Source organism: Exophiala aquamarina (genome assembly GCF_000709125.1).
Source record: "Exophiala aquamarina CBS 119918 chromosome Unknown aczIA-supercont1.1, whole genome shotgun sequence".
Classification (NCBI taxonomy): Eukaryota; Fungi; Ascomycota; class Eurotiomycetes; order Chaetothyriales; family Herpotrichiellaceae; genus Exophiala; species Exophiala aquamarina.
In genome coordinates, this window is record NW_013550587.1 from 2,030,473 (window position 1) to 2,047,018 (window position 16,546).

The window sequence follows — 16,546 nt, forward strand, 5'->3', positions numbered from 1 at the left end:
GGATAAACTGGTTAGGGGTAGAGATCCTTGACCTTCTTTTCACCAGACATCATTGTTTCGCGCTTGCAGTTTTCCCCAGTACCCGGCAAACTCTCCTCAGAACATCCTCCAGAATGAGCCTTTCGGGGCGTACGCGAGACGGGCTCAGACCCCATACTTTCCGAACTCAGCCTCCTGCCAAACCCAGAGCTTGTCGGCGAGATTCAAATTCCTTGCATCCTTTGTGCCGTGTGCCAGCTTCCCGAAAGGCTCATAATAGGCGCCGTTGACAATATCTTCTTTCTTCGGCCACGTCGCAGCCCAAAGCTGAGTGAATGCCCCCTGTTCGGGAGTTAGAGGGTTCGCGACCTTGTCGTACACCTGCATGAGGGTCCCCACTATCGTACGGCGGCTATACATGTCGTCGAGCAGCTGTGTTGCCACTCGCCCTGGATGCACCGAGACTGATAAAATGGACGGGTAACGCCTGGCGAGCTCGCGCGCGTGCAAGATATTCGCCAGCTTCGACTGCCCGTAGCGCACGAAGGAGTGGTGGTCGCTTAGCTGCGTTTTCAGGCCCTCAAAAACGATGCCTCCTTTGGGTGTGTTCGTATGGCCCATAGAGCTCAGGTTTACAATGCGTACATCTGCATCTGGTTCTTCCGCGGTGCGGAGGAGAAGTGGGAGGAGGAGTTTCGTCAACAGCGCTGGACCCATGTGGTTTGTTCCAAAGTGCAGCTCGTAGCCTTCTTTGCTCAGTCCCGGTGGCATGCCCATGATGCCGGCGTTGTTGATGAGTATGTCCAGGCGGTCGGTCGACGCCTTGACAGCCTCGGCCGCCTGGTTGACGGAAGCAAAAGAGGCAAGGTCCAGCTCGAGAAACTCCACGTTCGCGTTGGGAGCGACCATTTTCACGCTCTGGAGAGCGTCGTCGAATTTTGCTCTGGATCGTGCCGAGAGGAAAATGCACTTGGGATTGTGCTTGGCAAGCTCAATCGCGCTGGCTTTTCCAGTCCCACTGTTGCCACCAGTGATGATGATCACCTTGCCTGCCAGGTTGGGAATATGTTTGGACGGGTCATACTTCCACACATCACTGACAGGGTTGATCATACTCCCGGCCTTCGGCATCGTTTCAAAATGGCGGTAATACTCCACAGTTTCACTTGGAATCAATATCACCAGGCCTCTATCGAAATCCTTATTCATGAGTCTTCAGTGGCGATCCCTACCTGCTTTATATAGTTGTGTGCCCCGCTGGGAACGGAGCGAGCAGGATGTTGACCCACCTCTTCAAAGACTCAGCATCCTGCACCTGCTTTGGCGCTGACCCTAATGCAGTATTGACCGATTGAATAAATGATTTCTTGGTCCTGAGTCTCCTCTAGATCAGGCCGAATCGAAGTGAGTTCTGTCGATTCATATTGAAGGAGGGCGTCTTGAATGAGTTAGACTGGAGATAATGTAGCTGAGCCTAGTTTGGAACACCAAGCCTAATTGGCCCTCACCCAGGTCATCAAGCCGGCTGTGGAACGCTGCTCCAAGCTCAAGAGTCCAGAAGTGTTAAGCCGAGATCGTCCAGCGCCGACCACGAATGTACCCTACGCTAACTGTTTTATTAGCCGAGACCAGAACATCCAGCGGTTGGGACCTATCACTTTACTCCGTATAAGTGCGGACAAGTTACTCTTTGCTGCCGTTCAAGCGAGTGGGCAGAGAATAAACGAGACCCACCTCGTTCGTGTATGTAGACTAGCGCCTCCCTAGTTGTCAGCAGGTTGCATCCACTGGATCGGGAGCCAGAGGCTTTAAGACCGTAGTTGTATCCGTGTGGTGAGAACTTCCACTTCTCCCCCTTTCTTCGCTATACAAACAGCATCATGTCTTCTCCCTCGTTTGAGTATTAGATGTTACAGCGAAAACGAAAACAGGGGATCAAGAATTATGGGTTTGTCCGAACTCCTAGCCGATCGGGGCTTGTTGTTTCTTCGGCTACGCCCGTATTCATCGAGGGAAAGCAGGGAACCATTTTCACTGACAATGAAAGACTGGCATAGGCCATCCACTCTGGATAGTTTCAGGCATATTCATCACTTCCCATGTGAGTTCGAAGGCGGACAATTACTGGACACGAGTGCTGGAGATCGTCGAGACCAATATAACAGCTCTCGACAAGAACAGGAACCTGGTCAGTGGGGTGGAGAAGAGGATCAGTTGTTGGATGTTGCCCCAGCATGGAATGAGGGTTCTAAAGCTTCAGGGTGAAGCGAGGCTTCAATTGGCTGTCTGAGACTGAGATCTTGGGTGAATAGGTGGCAGCTTCCAAGCGTTCAAAGCTTTGAACGCCAGAGAGCCCGATCAACTTTAATTGAGGATTCTCATCATCGTAATTATCATCGCGGGGCGCCACTGAGTTCGCCATAAAATTCTCTCGTAATGCATAGCCGAGCTGAGTCGGGCCTGAGCCTCCGATTATCTTTTTTCTCGTTCCCAAGGAGGAGGCGAGGCCCAAGAGTTGTCTTGTCGCCTGCAACTCGCTAAACGTCATGGATGTGGCTGGAGTGGCTAGTGGCCTTCCAGTCACGTGATTTATGGCGTTGTGGCGCAGCAGTGGCTGTTCAATCCACAGCACTTCAATCTGTACCTCGTACTCGGTAAACACCGCGCATTATTTTATGCAGGGGCCCGGCTGTATAGGACCTTCTCGTAGGTAAGGCAGATGGATAGCGTCGTGTTAGCGGCCGATACAAGCCCTAAATGCGTCTTAGGCTTGGGCTCGACTAATTATTGGTACGTACATCAGGTACAGTAAATAGGGCTGAACATAAAACAAAGCAACGCGCTGGAACAGGCTTGGCCACCAAAATGTCCCAAAAGCGTCACCATCTTAATTTTGAATATTTATTCCAAGTTTCCAACCTGAGTCGGATACGGAGTTCGGAGTATCTTCCCCACGATGGAGCTTGGGTCTATGCACGATTACGAGTGTGCCCTCATCTACCCTGTACCTCATCCAACGCACCTGAAACGGAAAGCCGTGCTCACTCTCCCGGCCCAGCCGGATGTCAGTTGGTTGGTGACAATAATACAGGGCCTCCCTTCTTGAGGCTTTGCATCACCAACGAAGCTGCTGACAAGCATTGTTGACATCATTGCCCAGATCTCCATTGCGACGATTATGAGGAACAGCCTTTGTGCCCAGACCCACCACCTCCACCACCTCCACCACCCCCCAAGCCATTGGAGGCACGCGCGACAATAATGAATTTTCCACGGAGGACCTCGTACTCCTAACCCCGTGTCCGTGGCGCCTTCAGTCCATGTCAAATGTTAATGCCTCTTGTGCTCTCTGCACTGCCATCCTGGTGACTGTGGGCATGTGGGTGACTGAGAAGCGTTCGCTTTACTACTATATCCCTTCCATCCAGTTGCTATGATAGCACATTCTCTCCCCCATCCATCAGATCCGGCCTGCTGCTCATTGTTATTACATTTCTTACCCTAAGTAGGTGCAGAAACTGACCGGAAAGAATGAAGGCTGCTCTTGCCGTCTCACTCGTAGCTGCTCTTTCCGCAGGTGCAAATGGTGGGGCTTCGAACATCAAGTCACATGTCTCCCCTGTCTTGCTAACGAGTTCCTCAGGAAATCCCATTGCCGCAGGAGATGCCTATCTTGAGGGCTTAACTACTTTTGGTCGCCTCCGTCGAGCCCTGCCCAACTCTCCAAACGGGTATACTCCTTCATTTCTGGATTGTCCAAGCGATGCCCCTTCGGTCAGAAGCGCTGCTCAGCTTTCCCCAGCAGAGACATCATGGCTAGAGAAGAGAAGGAACAACACAGTACAGCCGATGCGAGACCTCTTGACCCGGCTGAATATTGAAGGATTCGACGCTGGGTCTTATATCGATAGGGTTGCCAACAATGCCTCTGAACTACCGAATATTGGACTTGCCATGTCGGGAGGTGGCTGGCGTGCTTTGATGAACGGCGCCGGCGCCATCAAAGCGTTCGACTCCAGGACGGAGAACAATACCGGCAACGGTCAACTCGGCGGCCTCCTTCAGTCTGCGACCTATCTAGCTGGTCTGAGTGGAGGCGGTTGGCTCGTCGGCTCCATCTTTATCAATAACTATACCACAGTTGGTGCCTTACAAGCCGACGACTCCGGCTCCGTGTGGGAGTTCGAAAACTCGGTTCTCGAAGGCCCGGACGAGGGCGGCCTGCAAATCTTGGATACCGCTCAATATTATGCCAGCCTTTCCGACTCTGTCACAGGCAAACGAGATGCTGGCTTTGATATATCCCTAACCGATGTCTGGGGCCGTGCACTATCCTTCCAGCTGATTAACGCAACAGATGGAGGGCCAGCCTACACTTGGTCTTCGATAAGTCTGGCTCAAGATTTCCAGGATGCCAACACCCCATTTCCAGTTCTTGTAGCAGATGCCCGGGCTCCAGGTGAGACTCTGATTCCGGGTAATACGACTGTCTACGAATTCAATGCGTTCGAGATGGGCACTTGGGACCCGACAGCCTACGGCTTCATTCCTATGCAATATCTAGGCACCAATTTCACCTCCGGTCGCGTACCAAACAACGACCAATGCGTGGTTGGATTTGATAACGCTGGCTTCATTATGGGTACTTCGTCTTCCCTCTTCAATCAGTTTCTTCTCAACCTAAATGGCACCGATATCCCCGAGTCGTTGAGGGGCATCATAGATAGCATCCTCTCTACGTTGAGCTCGGAGAACAACGATATTGCTGATTACACGCCGAATCCTTTCTTCCATTACCAACCTGACACCAATCCATCGGCAAATTCATCTCGCCTCACCCTCGTTGATGGTGGAGAGGACTTGCAGAATATCCCTCTCCATCCGCTTATCCAACCTAACCGGCATGTGGATGTTATATTTGCGGTTGACTCATCCGCTGATACCAACTACTTTTGGCCAAACGCCACCGCCCTTGTTGCGACTTATCAGCGATCACTAGCTGATGTAGCAAATGGCACTGCTTTCCCAAGTATTCCGGATCAGAATACTATTGTCAACCTTGGTCTCAACACACACCCAACCTTCTTTGGCTGCGAGACTGCCAATATGACCGATGGCATCAATGTTCCGTTGATAGTCTACATTCCCAACTCTCCATATATTACATTCAGCAACTTTTCAACTTTTAGTCTAGAGACAAACAACACCTACCGAGACGCTGTCATCCTCAATGGCCAGAATGTTGCAACAATGGGCAACGGCACGGTCGATGAGACATGGCCGGTCTGTGTTGGTTGCGCTATCTTGAGCCGAAGTCTTGAACGTACCGGCACGGATGTTCCAGATGCTTGTAGCCAGTGTTTTCAACGTTTCTGCTGGGACGGAACCGTCAATTCTACCCAACCTCCACCATACGAGCCTACTCCAGTTCTAGGCCAGATCAACATCCAAAGCAGTGCAGCCACAAGGTCTATCAACTGGTTGACTGTCGGTATTGCGGGTGCTGTTGCGATCGCCAGTTTGTAAATTTCTGCTTTGCGACTCTTTTACGGCCATCATGGACTTGGAAATTTGTATTATACACCTAAATCAAATAAAATATCAAATAAAATATCAAGATGTTAAATAGATGCTCAGCCAGAGTCAGTTGCATCACCCTCATCATCATCATCATCATCATCATCCTCGTCGTCCAAATCGATTTCCACAACCGGTGCCTTAGCCACTCGTTTTCGTGTTTTGGACCCCCGTCTCCCTTGTTTTGCAGCTTCCTGTTTCGCTTCGTCCTGTTTCGTAGTCCGTTTAGATTTCGCTCTGAGCGCCGCCTCTTCTCCATCGGCTTTACTTTTCGCAATCGTAAGTATTGGTTCGCTTAGCCGTCGACCAACGATCCCATGAACCTTATTGATGTGAATGTTATGAGCTTCCTGGCCGACAAACACTTCAGAGCAGCCGGCGATTGGACAAGGAGTTTCACACGTGGTGCCAGCGGCATGTACATTGAAGCAGTGGATTTCTCAGTCCCATAAATGCTGAAAGGAAAGTCCAGGTTGCTGGCACTCAGCTCTTCTTGGACATGGGCCATTTTCAACAAACTCATGAAGTAGAGCATGTTTATTGGCTTCTGAAGGGGTATTGAACACTGCTTAGCAGGCAATAGTTGGATCCATTTGCATAGGGACAGGGATGGTGCTTTGTACGTCGTTCTTTCCGTGGTGCAGTTCCAGGAATGAGAGGGGCGTTAGATCCGAGAGCACAAGTCTATGGATGTCGTGATTAACTCCTCGAAGATTGTAATCGCCGATTCGCTTAGAAGATCAGTCGAGACACTGACATCTCCATTAGAAGAAGGAGGTCGGATAATCTCGTGGATAGTATCTCAGCACTCGTTCTAGAGAGCACCTTGCCGCGAGTTAGAGTCGATCGGTTATTTATCTTAATGATTTCTTGTTCGACAACAGTAGACTTCTCTGTATCTTGAACAAGTGTTGTATCGGCATCTTGAAAGTTCAATGGCTGCTTTAAAGGTAGTTCTGAATACTGCCGAAACTCTTGAGGACCTTGATTGGACCAGTGAGCCTCTTCCCACTCTCGCCAATGATTGTCAGTAATCTTCCTGGCAACTCGGGGTCGAAGATTTATAAAATCTCGGAAACCGTTGTGCTCTTTTGTCTGGTCGGAGCGTTTTCCGATAAGAAGACAACTGTCCTAGGTGACTTCTGTAGTGCTTCTAACGAATGCTGCTGAATACATTGATCAACTAAAAGATTGAGCTGTATCGTAGGTAGCTTGACATATACTGGCGTGGCTAGAATACTAGTATCGATTCTCCCTTTGGGATACGAGGCTTCGAGGTGTTGAACGGCTCATCCTCGTGACCAAGATAATGAGCTGTAGTTGCTAGGCCACGATGTCCTAGAGCTCTACTTACTCCAGGAGTTGCAACTTTCATGATGTCCGATTCGAAGCGGTTGAGATCCTTTGCACCTCCTCGACGGATATCATGAGACAAGAGTGAAGCGATAATCCCAATAAGATGTCCCATCTGGCGGAATGTATGGTTAATTTATTGAGTAATAGCTGGGCTATCAAGAGTAAGAAAGGCTGAGGTGGGAGTCTTTAGTCTTGGTATAAGAGGAAGTGTTGGATCTTTCCAGTGGATGAGCTAAGAGAACTTCCTCCAGGTTTGCTCCGTCCCTGAAAAGGCTACGGCACAGGCCATGGGCCATCAAGAGAAGGATAAAGTCGATGGTGTTCAGGGCGGGAGTACAGTAGGACTCCACACATCGTTCACGATTGTCTTCGGAGAATCTCTTCAAAGATTAGTAAATGATATTAAGGAATAGGGAAAGACTTACTTTGCTCCTTTCTCATGGGCGAATGATGACTCGTGCGGAGATCTGCAACTGAAAGAGTCATTGCCTCTGCTGCCATGACTTGGTGGTTTGTCATCGCCAGCGGAGAAATGACCGACGGCGAGGTGAGCATTACGCTATAACAAGGTGAGGAACCAGGGACAACGAGACCCTTCAGAATGTTAAAGATGTGGTATGGTTAGGATTCGAGTTGGTCCGTGACTCTAGTAAAATTACAGTCAACTGGCGATAAATGACGGACAAAGGATATATGACAGACATTATGACACTACAGTTGTTACTTTTAAAGGCTTGACATGAGCTAGGTACCAAAGGCTTAGCACCAGATAAATTTGTCCACGCTGAAATTTACCGGTAAAATACGAGCACTGGAATTTAAATACTCAGTACATCACGTATCTATACTTAAGTAGGACACTGATACTATAAGCAACAAAACGCTGTCATTTTAGAATATATGGCAGACTCGGCGCCGAAATAAATGATGGACGTGCCGCATCCTGCCTATCACACAATTCCTCAGTGTGGTATAACCTTGGCTACTACGACGAACCAGGATAACAGCGAGGACGGATTGCTCGAGCATGTGGTGATACCCTCTGCAAGCCCTGCTACTCTATTTCCCGTGGCCACGAGTAGACAGGCTGCTTTGAAATATGGCCTTCCAACAATGCCCCATTTTAGGCACAGATCTTAGTCAGTTCGACGGGCAATGGATGACACCCGATGATCCATGCTGCTAAGTAGTCGTTTGAATCCATTGCCAGTGGTGTTGTGATACGGACATATCTCGGAATGATGGCGGCCTGGGTGGAAGTCCATCTGGCGATCTCCAGGAACCCCAGCCAGAGAGCCAGGCGAGCCCAATCAAACGTTGCTCGGCCCTGCCACGCACCCCTAAGAAAAGTCTTCGCTGAGCCAATTGGACTGGTCTCATAGGGATGGCCACCCCGTATTCCCCGTTATTAGTCAACTGAGTAACTCGGTACCCAGTATTGCCACAAAAGAGGACGGAGAAGTCCCCCCTCATCATCGAAGTTGCCATCCGTCCCTGGTTGTTTTATGGGCGACCGTCCCTAAAAGCGAGCACGAATCTCGTAATTACTGCCGCCAAATGATGCCGTCTTGCCGTGCGGGCAACCCCCCTCTGGGCATCTGTGGGGGAAATAGAATGGAGTTGGAGATGCATCTGATATATGATATACTTGGGATCTCGGTTTTTTTCTCCATACATGACTAGGCCATCCTCTTGCCTGTTGTGTTTGGTGCCTTTGACTAGAGTAAGTGTCACTAATTAACGAGGCATCCAGGACGCATCGTTGTCATAAGCTTCGTATCCTATTTACTCTTGTGAATCTATTCTCCTCTACAACTCTCCTTCGGGTCTACAACCCGACCTAGCCGCGGTGCCGTTGCAGAAATGATCTGACAGGGAGTCTTGCCTACGCCATTAACTCCAACATGGGCGAACGGATCGACCCAGAACCGAGCCCATCACATCCAAACTCCACCGCCAAAGAAGATGTCGAGAGCATTGCCTCAATCGACGAACCAGCACCGGTGTTGACAACAGAATTGGACGACTACCCCAAGACGAACCACGCCACTTTGGAAAACGGCACGAGGTACGAGTTTCTCACATTCGAGACCCCAATCCCACTGGACGAGTCCAGGGGCATTCCGCTGCCAAATCTCCGACAGTACGATTCACCGTTTGGCTGGTCGGCGCCACGCAAGAACATCGTACTCATCATCAGCTGCTGGTGTACGTTCACCGCAGCGTACAGCGCGGGCGCATACTCGATCGCATCAGAGCCGCAGCGACAGAAATGGGGCGTGTCGAGCGTGGCATTCGGCGTCGGCGTCACGATGTGGGCGCTGGGCTTCGCCTGCTCGCCCATGTTTTTGGCCCCGTTTTCAGAAATTAATGGAAGACGGCCCGTCTTTATCGGCTCGGCCGTCATGTTCCTGGTCGGGCAGATCGGTTGTGCGGCGACAAATTCCTTTGCAGCCATGCTGGTGTTCCGATTCATTGTGGGTGCCGGTGCGAGTACTTTTGCCACCATGGTTGGAGGAGTTGTCTCTGATATGTACCATGCCGAGCATCGCAACACGCCCATGGCCATCTACAGCGGCTCTGCGCTGGCGGGGACTGGATTTGGGCCTTTGCTGTCGGGTTTCATCGTCGGCAGGGCAAGCTACCGGTGGGTCTATTATCACCAGATCATCTCCCTCGGCCTGCTGTTTGTCACTGTATGTGTCTTTTTCAAGGAGACGCGTGGTTCGGTCCTCCTCAGTCGAAAGGCAAAGGCTGTGAACGAGTATCTTGAGAAAGCAGAGCAGATCACCCAGCAACGTGATGATGACGACGACGACGGCCACAGAAACACACAATCAGACGAAAAGCCAGCACCAGGATCAACACCAGTACCCAGAACCCGACTCCGCTACAAAGTCGCAGCGGACGAGAACCGCTCGTCGCTCGCCCACATGCTGTATCTTTCACTCACACTGCCGTTCAAGCTCCTGGCGACCGAGCCCGTGGTGTTCTTCTTCTCGCTCTGGGCGTCCTTCGCATGGGCGGTGTTGTACATGACCTTCTCGGTGCTGCCGTTGATCTTCCGCACGCGACACAACTTCACCACCGAGCAGAACGGAGCCGTCTTTGCAGCGATCTCAATCGGCAGCATTCTCGCAACCATCCTGTCGATCGCCCAGGAACGTATCGCGAAGAGACATTGGCCAAAGCTGACGGAAAGCCCCGAGGGGAGATTGTACTTCGCATGTTTGGAAGCCGGTAAGTCACCAGCTTTTCTCCGTCTTCCCGTAGATGTCCATCACTGACCGATACACTCAAGCCCTCCTCCCCATCGGCCTGTTCTGGTTCGGCTGGACCACATCCAGCAGCATCCCCTGGATCGTCCCCATTCTCGCCATCGGGTGCGCGCAGATCGGGATTTTCGTCATCTACCTCGCGGTCTTCAACTACCTGGCGGACGTGTACCACGCATACGCATCGTCTGCGCTGGCGGCACAGAGCTTCATGCGGAACCTCATGGCGGCGATCTTCCCGCTGTTTACGGACCAGATGTTCAGGAATATCGGGTACCCGCAGGCGAGCAGTTTGCTGGGTGGGATTAGTGCGCTTTTGACCTTGGTGCCCTGGGTCTTACTATTTAATGGGGAAAAGATTCGCGCCCGCAGTCGGATTGCGAGGCAGATTATGGCACAAGGCCAGGGCCAGGGCGGCTGATATGACTAGTACGGCTTAAATTGCGGGGGAGGTTAGAGTCCTTTACTTTCGTGTACGATTAATGACAGTGAGGGATGGCTTGGGAATTCGTGCAGGCGAGTGTGTAGATTTGGCGGCGTGAATTCTTTCCAGAACGGAGAGCGCTCCACTTTTGAATACCTTGGAGCGAGTATGTCCGTCTGTCCCTGCTACCTAACCACGTAGGTAAAGAATTAAAGCACCGTACCTTGCTTTTAAACCTGGCAATAATAGTGGATGTTCTGCAGGTTCCGCAACCGTTTGGGTGGAGATCATGTGACGATTGACCAGGCGGCGAGCATGCCTTCAACGGCAATTTTTCTTGCGGACATGGTAGACGTAGTCGCGGTGCCTAAAACTACATACACATTTCACCTGTAATAACCGAGGGTCTGGGTTTGCGGTACCCAGATCTATCCGTTTTGATCCTCCTGCAGAAGCAGGCTTCTAGTGTACACACACATGAACACGCAGGCTCTATTTTCTTGTAGACTTTTTTCATCTCAGGCCTGCCAGCCGGCGCTCTTGCACTTCAGTGAGTGCCTTACTTCCAGATAAGAAGGCAACCAAACCAAAAGCAGAAAGCACTGGGAGAGTTTTGAACAAGTTCCAACTTGTGTAGTAGAGAAAAAAAATACCCTCGATGCCAACAACGGACCCGACAAACAGCGCATGTGAGACTGGGGCGTCTGAAAGTGCTTTTGTGACGTGGTTGATGTTGCTCCCGAGGTAGAGCCACTATACGGTCACTTAGTTTCAGGTCCTCTCTTGTCAAAGGATTGGTTTCGCTTACCGCTCCAAGCAGAGCTGGCACAGTGGCAAGCACAGCACCGACAAAGAACAAACTTATCACAACGTTGGGACTCTTGGGGTCGTCACGGAAGATGTGGTGTATCTCAGGGAGTTTGCCATATCTCAAGGGCTTTTCTGTAGCAGGGATTGCATTACCGTCAAGTGCGAGGGACAAAGAGAAAGCGCTGCTGTGGTAAGCCGTGGATGAGCCGAACGATGCAATGACGATGCTGGCCGAGAGTGGTGAAGAGCTTCGCAGTAATTGAACCGGCAAGTCTTTCTGGGTCTGTACATGGATGTCAGGGTCAATGATGATTCCTCAAGCAAAACAATTGCGTCGCATCAACCCACCAGTTCCACCTTGGCTTTTCCCGACTCTTTAACACTGAATGGATATGAGATGTCCAGGTTGGTGCTGAGGTCTTGGAGGAGTAAAAAGGCTTGATGTGGCCGTTTGGCGGACTTCCCGTCCTGCGTAGTCAGGATGACTTTGAGGGTATCGCCTGCACCCAATTTCACAGGGCTAGAGGAGGGCAACGGTTTCGAGGGTGCTAGTCTGTTGACAGGATCAGTTATCTGTGGAAAGTTGGTTGTTCCCAGAGCAAAGAGGCTAATACTTTTCTTTTACACCTCCCCCGACTCCTGCGCCTTTCCCTTGAACGCTCACTGAGCCATCAGTGAAGGTCCATGAGGAGGCTGCCAAGCCCGATTGAGCTGCCGAAAGTAGCAGAAAAGCCTGCGGTAGAAGTGACAAGACACGCATGGCTGGGAACTTTCGAGACCGTCAATTGCAATCACCAGCAATTCGTTCGAGAGATATCGTGGTTAATATGCAGTGAGTGGTGTATCTATGACTATGCGTCTTTGAACAAATACGTCGCCAGTTCGGAGTTCTCCAATTGCCAAGACACTAGCCACTTAGCTACTTCATGGCTAGCCATATTTGGGCTTGGAGTCGCTAACAGCTCACCCGTTCAAACGTCATCGACTCTTGCTCAAAAGTGTCCTTGATAGCCAAAGCAGAATACAGTGAGAGACTCAACTGGCTCTCATGCTCCATATCCTTTAGCATACCTCCTTTTATGTTTACCAGCTCCAGACTAATTCTTTTGCAAAACACCCTTCAAATTGTCCCAAGACTGGCGGCCCCTCTGGGCCCAATACTCTGGGCCCTTTTCTGCCTCCTTCATCTCGCGATGAAGTATCTCCATGCTTACCCAGCCAGTCCATCCACTGTCACCTAGCCATGCACGTGCTATCCCCTCCATCGGGAGATATGCACCTTTATCAGACTCTAGAGGGAAAAGCCTCCCGTAATTACACCACGAATGTGGCCCGTCCCATTCTTCCCGATATGCAGGATGACCTGGAAGCAGAGGAGGAGACAGCCTCTCAGCATCACTGAGCTGGATGTACATAATTTTGTCTTTGGGGCAGCTATCACGAAAGCGTTGTAAAGAGTCTCTTAGAGCAGAGTTGCCCCCAGCTCTGAGCCCAGAGTGTTCCCTCGGATCAGCCCAAAGGCGTGACAGAACGTGGTAGGTGTCAAGACAAAGACCGAAATTCGGTCTATCCACGAGTTGAACAATTCGTGAGGATTCTTCCCAATCAGCCACGTGAGTTGCCCAGCAGAGGGCCTCATATGCAAAGGAAACAGGAGGATCTTCCTGCGCACCAAGATCAGCTAATGCCCGTAAGTCGCTGACAATAAGGTCTTCGTCGCCAATGGCATCTTTACTGTCGTTGCTTGGAACCTGGATGAGAGTGGTTCCGAGTTCCTTTGCGACTTCTAGCCACTCCTTTGCAACTTTGAGTCGCTCCTCGAGAGGTGTCGGTTGGCCTTCGAACTTGCCGAACGATGCCAGATTGATGATCTCGATGCCATGCTCTGCACAGAGCTTACGAATTGCTCGGGCAGCTTCAATTCGGGACAGGTTATGAGCCTTGGCGTATGATAACTCAATATCAGCCATGGACATTTCAATCCCTTGAAACTCAGCTGCCTGGATGGCCGCTACTTTGCGCTCGAGTACGTGCGACGGGTCCCATCCTAGGGACAGCGAGCAGATCGCCAAGTGCTGTTTTTCCATGATATCAGAAAATTGCCTGTTCGAAAGTGTGAGTTACCTCTCTGATGAAGCTCTTGGTTCGGCGGAGATAAGAGTATAACAGGCGCTTGTTCAAGCCAGGGTCGAGCTCTTCACCTGCTACATCTTCCGGGATAACATAGCGCAAACAATTCGAGACAAGAATATGCACAACTACATATTCGTGAAACTTGCGTCCTGCCATCGCTGTCTACGTGTTCCCCACGCAAAAAGAAATAGAAAGTGACGCTGACGAATGAATCTAAGGTCCATCATAATGAGGTGGGTATCTTTGCAGAACAGAACGCCTTAGAATCGGGGAGGCCCCGGTGTTCATTAGCCCCCTGGACTGCACATATTTCCACACTTCATTCCTAACCTCTTAGAGCTGCTCCACTTACCTGCCTCGGCTGAAAGAGTTCCGTTCCCAGGCCTGATTGGAGGCCTCAGGCAGGATATGGAGGAACAACTGTACGACATCATCCGACAGCCTTCTTTCAACCTTGCACCTTCTATACATGGCTGTGGCTGACGAGTTCAATACCCGACTGCATTCACGACCCAGGTCGGGCCATCCTATCTCCCAGCTTTTGACCAACCTCTGCAAGGGTCGATAGACGCTTTTATAAGTATCTAGCTCGCATAAAAGCGCTGCTAAATTCCTGGAAAACTGCATTCCAGATCGAGGGCTGGATAAGGGCCCAATGCTACATACATGGGGTGCGGCATATCTATCTCCCCGTACAGATTACAGCACTAGTGGTATAGCATACTGCACAACCCTGGCTATGCCCCAGCTTTCGCCACTTTTTGCTCAGCGAGAAATTCTGGCAGTTGGACCAGCGAATTGTCTGCCAACGGCAAGTCCAGCTTCCGAAGCCTATCATTCTCTTCCTCTTGCATCTTCCGCTGTCTCAATACCCGCCCAGGAACGAACATCTGCCTTTCGCCAGTTATGTTCCAACCATTAATGAACTTTGCTGGCCCCCCGAGATCTGCTATGGTTTTCAGCTCAACTAGGCTGTAGTCGGCCGGGTTTGTGCGCTGAAATTCAAAAGGTGCCGAAAGCGCCACCAGAGGGTTTGTGATTATTCCTATCCGTAAGTCCTTGTCAGCATCAATGGTGAGAAGAGAGCTGGGTCTAGTTCTGAGTCTAGAAAAGAATCGATGTGGTACGTACTAACTGATCTCCGCCCATTTCTACTGGCACTATGCAGCATCAGAGGATGCATTAAAATGACATCACCCTTCTTGCCTGTCATTTCATGAAAACTCTCGTCGGGCGCCTCCTGCGCTGCTTGAATGAAGATCGAATGTTGATCTTGATGCTCAAGCTGCTCGCTACGTGGACGGAGCATTGGACCTAGTCCTTCTGGATGGTCATACTATAGCTCAAGGTCAGCCTTAGCTCGGTGTTGTGACGATTAGCAACAGAACGGTACAGAGCATTAAACATACTAGTATTTGTCCAATTCTCTTCGGTCCTTCATCACAAATCCAGGTTGCTCCGCCGTTCTCATCGACGTCACTCCAGTAAGGTATCACTAACAACCCCTGCTCCGGACTATCAAGAAAGTGAACGAAGAAATCTCCATCGACATGCCAATTATCTAATTTTTTGGGTGGTACCTTTTTGCCTTCAGTTTCCGGGCTTCCAGAATTCACAATGAACGCATCCGTCCACATCTCAACCCCAGGATATATCCGATCCTCGCCTCCGCAAAGTTCGCAAATAGCAGCCCATGCCTTCGGAGCTATTTCTTTTGCAGACACCGCATGGTGCTTAGACATGTGGGTGCGCTCAGTGGTCCAACTAGACTTGTCGTTCGGGTCAAAGCCCAAACGGTGCCAAACGTCTCTTGTCCACCAGTCACATTTCTCTGGAGATATTGCTCCAGGTATGCGTAGAAATCCATGTTTCATGAAAGAAGCCACTTGTTCCTCGTTAAGAACTTCAAATTTCTGATGCTGAAGAAGATCATCAATCGTCGGGGCGGCCATACTGGGGTGAGGACCGGAGAACGGGAAACAAGACGGAATGCTTCAACAAAAACCAGTATATTGTCCGTTGTCAGGTTCTACAGCGATGATCAAGATAGCCTATGCATCAGCCTAGGACCCCTCTCGAGATATATTCTACATTCGAGCCATGAGAAGCTGACCAACTATCGACCATACCGCGCTCATAGAGTTCTGGTGGCATGAACATCCGGATTTTCTATATCCCTACTGTTTGACTCCGATCCAAATTGTTACTAGCCTTTCGTTCTTGCATCCACGGCGGCCGGTCCGCCGTAGGATGGAAACAATCAGAGATGGCAAACTGCGGGGTTCAAACAAGCTATGGAGGTGTAGAGTACTTGTAGACTATGCATGGTGCTTAACTATTCTCTACTCCATACTAATTGATGGATGGAGATCCAGACCACCAGATGCAATGAAACATCCAGACATGCAGGTGGGTGTTCCGCCGCATGGCCACTCGGTGATATCTGGAAAGCCGGGTCTTCAAAATACCGAGTATTCAGCCTAATAAAACCCTCCCTTTCAGCCCCGAGTGGCCTATTCTTATTCGCCAGGTCTATCAGGCCCGCAAGGCTATAGAGTTATGGTGTTTCCTCTTTCGGTAGACAACATACCCTATCGATCAAGATTTTTGGGAATTCTTCCAACATTGTGCACACCTAGGTATTTCCTACCCACTTGCTAATGCGGGCCTACTGCCCTATAATTCTACTCTCGGATCTAAACTTACGAGTGTCATTCTCGCAGATATTGAGCCAGGCTGAATCCGAACAGCCGGGCTGGCAAAGCGTGTTTTCTTCCCTCGGTTCCAAGTAAATAAGTCAACTCGTTAAATCCAGCTTCAGCCTGCCATACCATTTAAAGATGTTTCCATCCGGGTCGTCCCCGGATTTACAGTGGGTGCCATGCGACGTTAAGTAGACCCGAACCCATTGCCTCTTGATCTGATTGGTCTACAACGGTCTTGGGAAACTCAGGTCCACACGTTCGATGTGGCATACTCATTGCTTGGGACC

The 16,546-nt window shown here is 50.4% G+C and overlaps 6 protein-coding genes across 6 annotated transcripts; 2 read left to right on the top strand and 4 right to left on the bottom strand.

Annotated features, from left to right (window-relative positions):
* Window positions 1-144: 144 nt before the first annotated feature.
* On the bottom strand, window positions 145-1,110 carry A1O9_00723 (uncharacterized protein; the record flags this gene model as incomplete). Its single annotated transcript, XM_013409886.1, has 1 exon — window positions 145-1,110. The coding sequence occupies one exon, from the start codon at window positions 1,108-1,110 to the stop codon at window positions 145-147; it is 966 nt and encodes a 321-aa protein (XP_013265340.1).
* A 2,400-nt stretch (window positions 1,111-3,510) lies between these two features.
* A1O9_00724 (lysophospholipase) lies at window positions 3,511-5,505 on the top strand (the record flags this gene model as incomplete). Its single annotated transcript, XM_013409887.1, has 1 exon — window positions 3,511-5,505. One exon carries the CDS (start codon window positions 3,511-3,513, stop codon window positions 5,503-5,505), a length of 1,995 nt encoding a protein of 664 aa, XP_013265341.1.
* Window positions 5,506-8,816: 3,311 nt separating this feature from the next.
* On the top strand, window positions 8,817-10,608 carry A1O9_00725 (uncharacterized protein; the record flags this gene model as incomplete). The annotated part of the gene is made up of 2 exons (XM_013409888.1): window positions 8,817-10,152; window positions 10,214-10,608. 2 exons carry the CDS (start codon window positions 8,817-8,819, stop codon window positions 10,606-10,608), a joined length of 1,731 nt encoding a protein of 576 aa, XP_013265342.1.
* Window positions 10,609-11,124: 516 nt separating this feature from the next.
* A1O9_00726 (uncharacterized protein) lies at window positions 11,125-12,181 on the bottom strand (the record flags this gene model as incomplete). The annotated part of the gene is made up of 4 exons (XM_013409889.1): window positions 11,125-11,364; window positions 11,420-11,704; window positions 11,770-11,974; window positions 12,036-12,181. The coding sequence occupies 4 exons, from the start codon at window positions 12,179-12,181 to the stop codon at window positions 11,125-11,127; spliced, it is 876 nt and encodes a 291-aa protein (XP_013265343.1).
* Window positions 12,182-12,518: 337 nt separating this feature from the next.
* Window positions 12,519-13,710, bottom strand: A1O9_00727 (uncharacterized protein; the record flags this gene model as incomplete). Its single annotated transcript, XM_013409890.1, has 2 exons — window positions 12,519-13,496; window positions 13,546-13,710. 2 exons carry the CDS (start codon window positions 13,708-13,710, stop codon window positions 12,519-12,521), a joined length of 1,143 nt encoding a protein of 380 aa, XP_013265344.1.
* Window positions 13,711-14,291: 581 nt separating this feature from the next.
* On the bottom strand, window positions 14,292-15,506 carry A1O9_00728 (uncharacterized protein; the record flags this gene model as incomplete). Its single annotated transcript, XM_013409891.1, has 3 exons — window positions 14,292-14,612; window positions 14,690-14,890; window positions 14,964-15,506. The coding sequence occupies 3 exons, from the start codon at window positions 15,504-15,506 to the stop codon at window positions 14,292-14,294; spliced, it is 1,065 nt and encodes a 354-aa protein (XP_013265345.1).
* Between the last annotated feature and the right edge of the window lie 1,040 nt (window positions 15,507-16,546).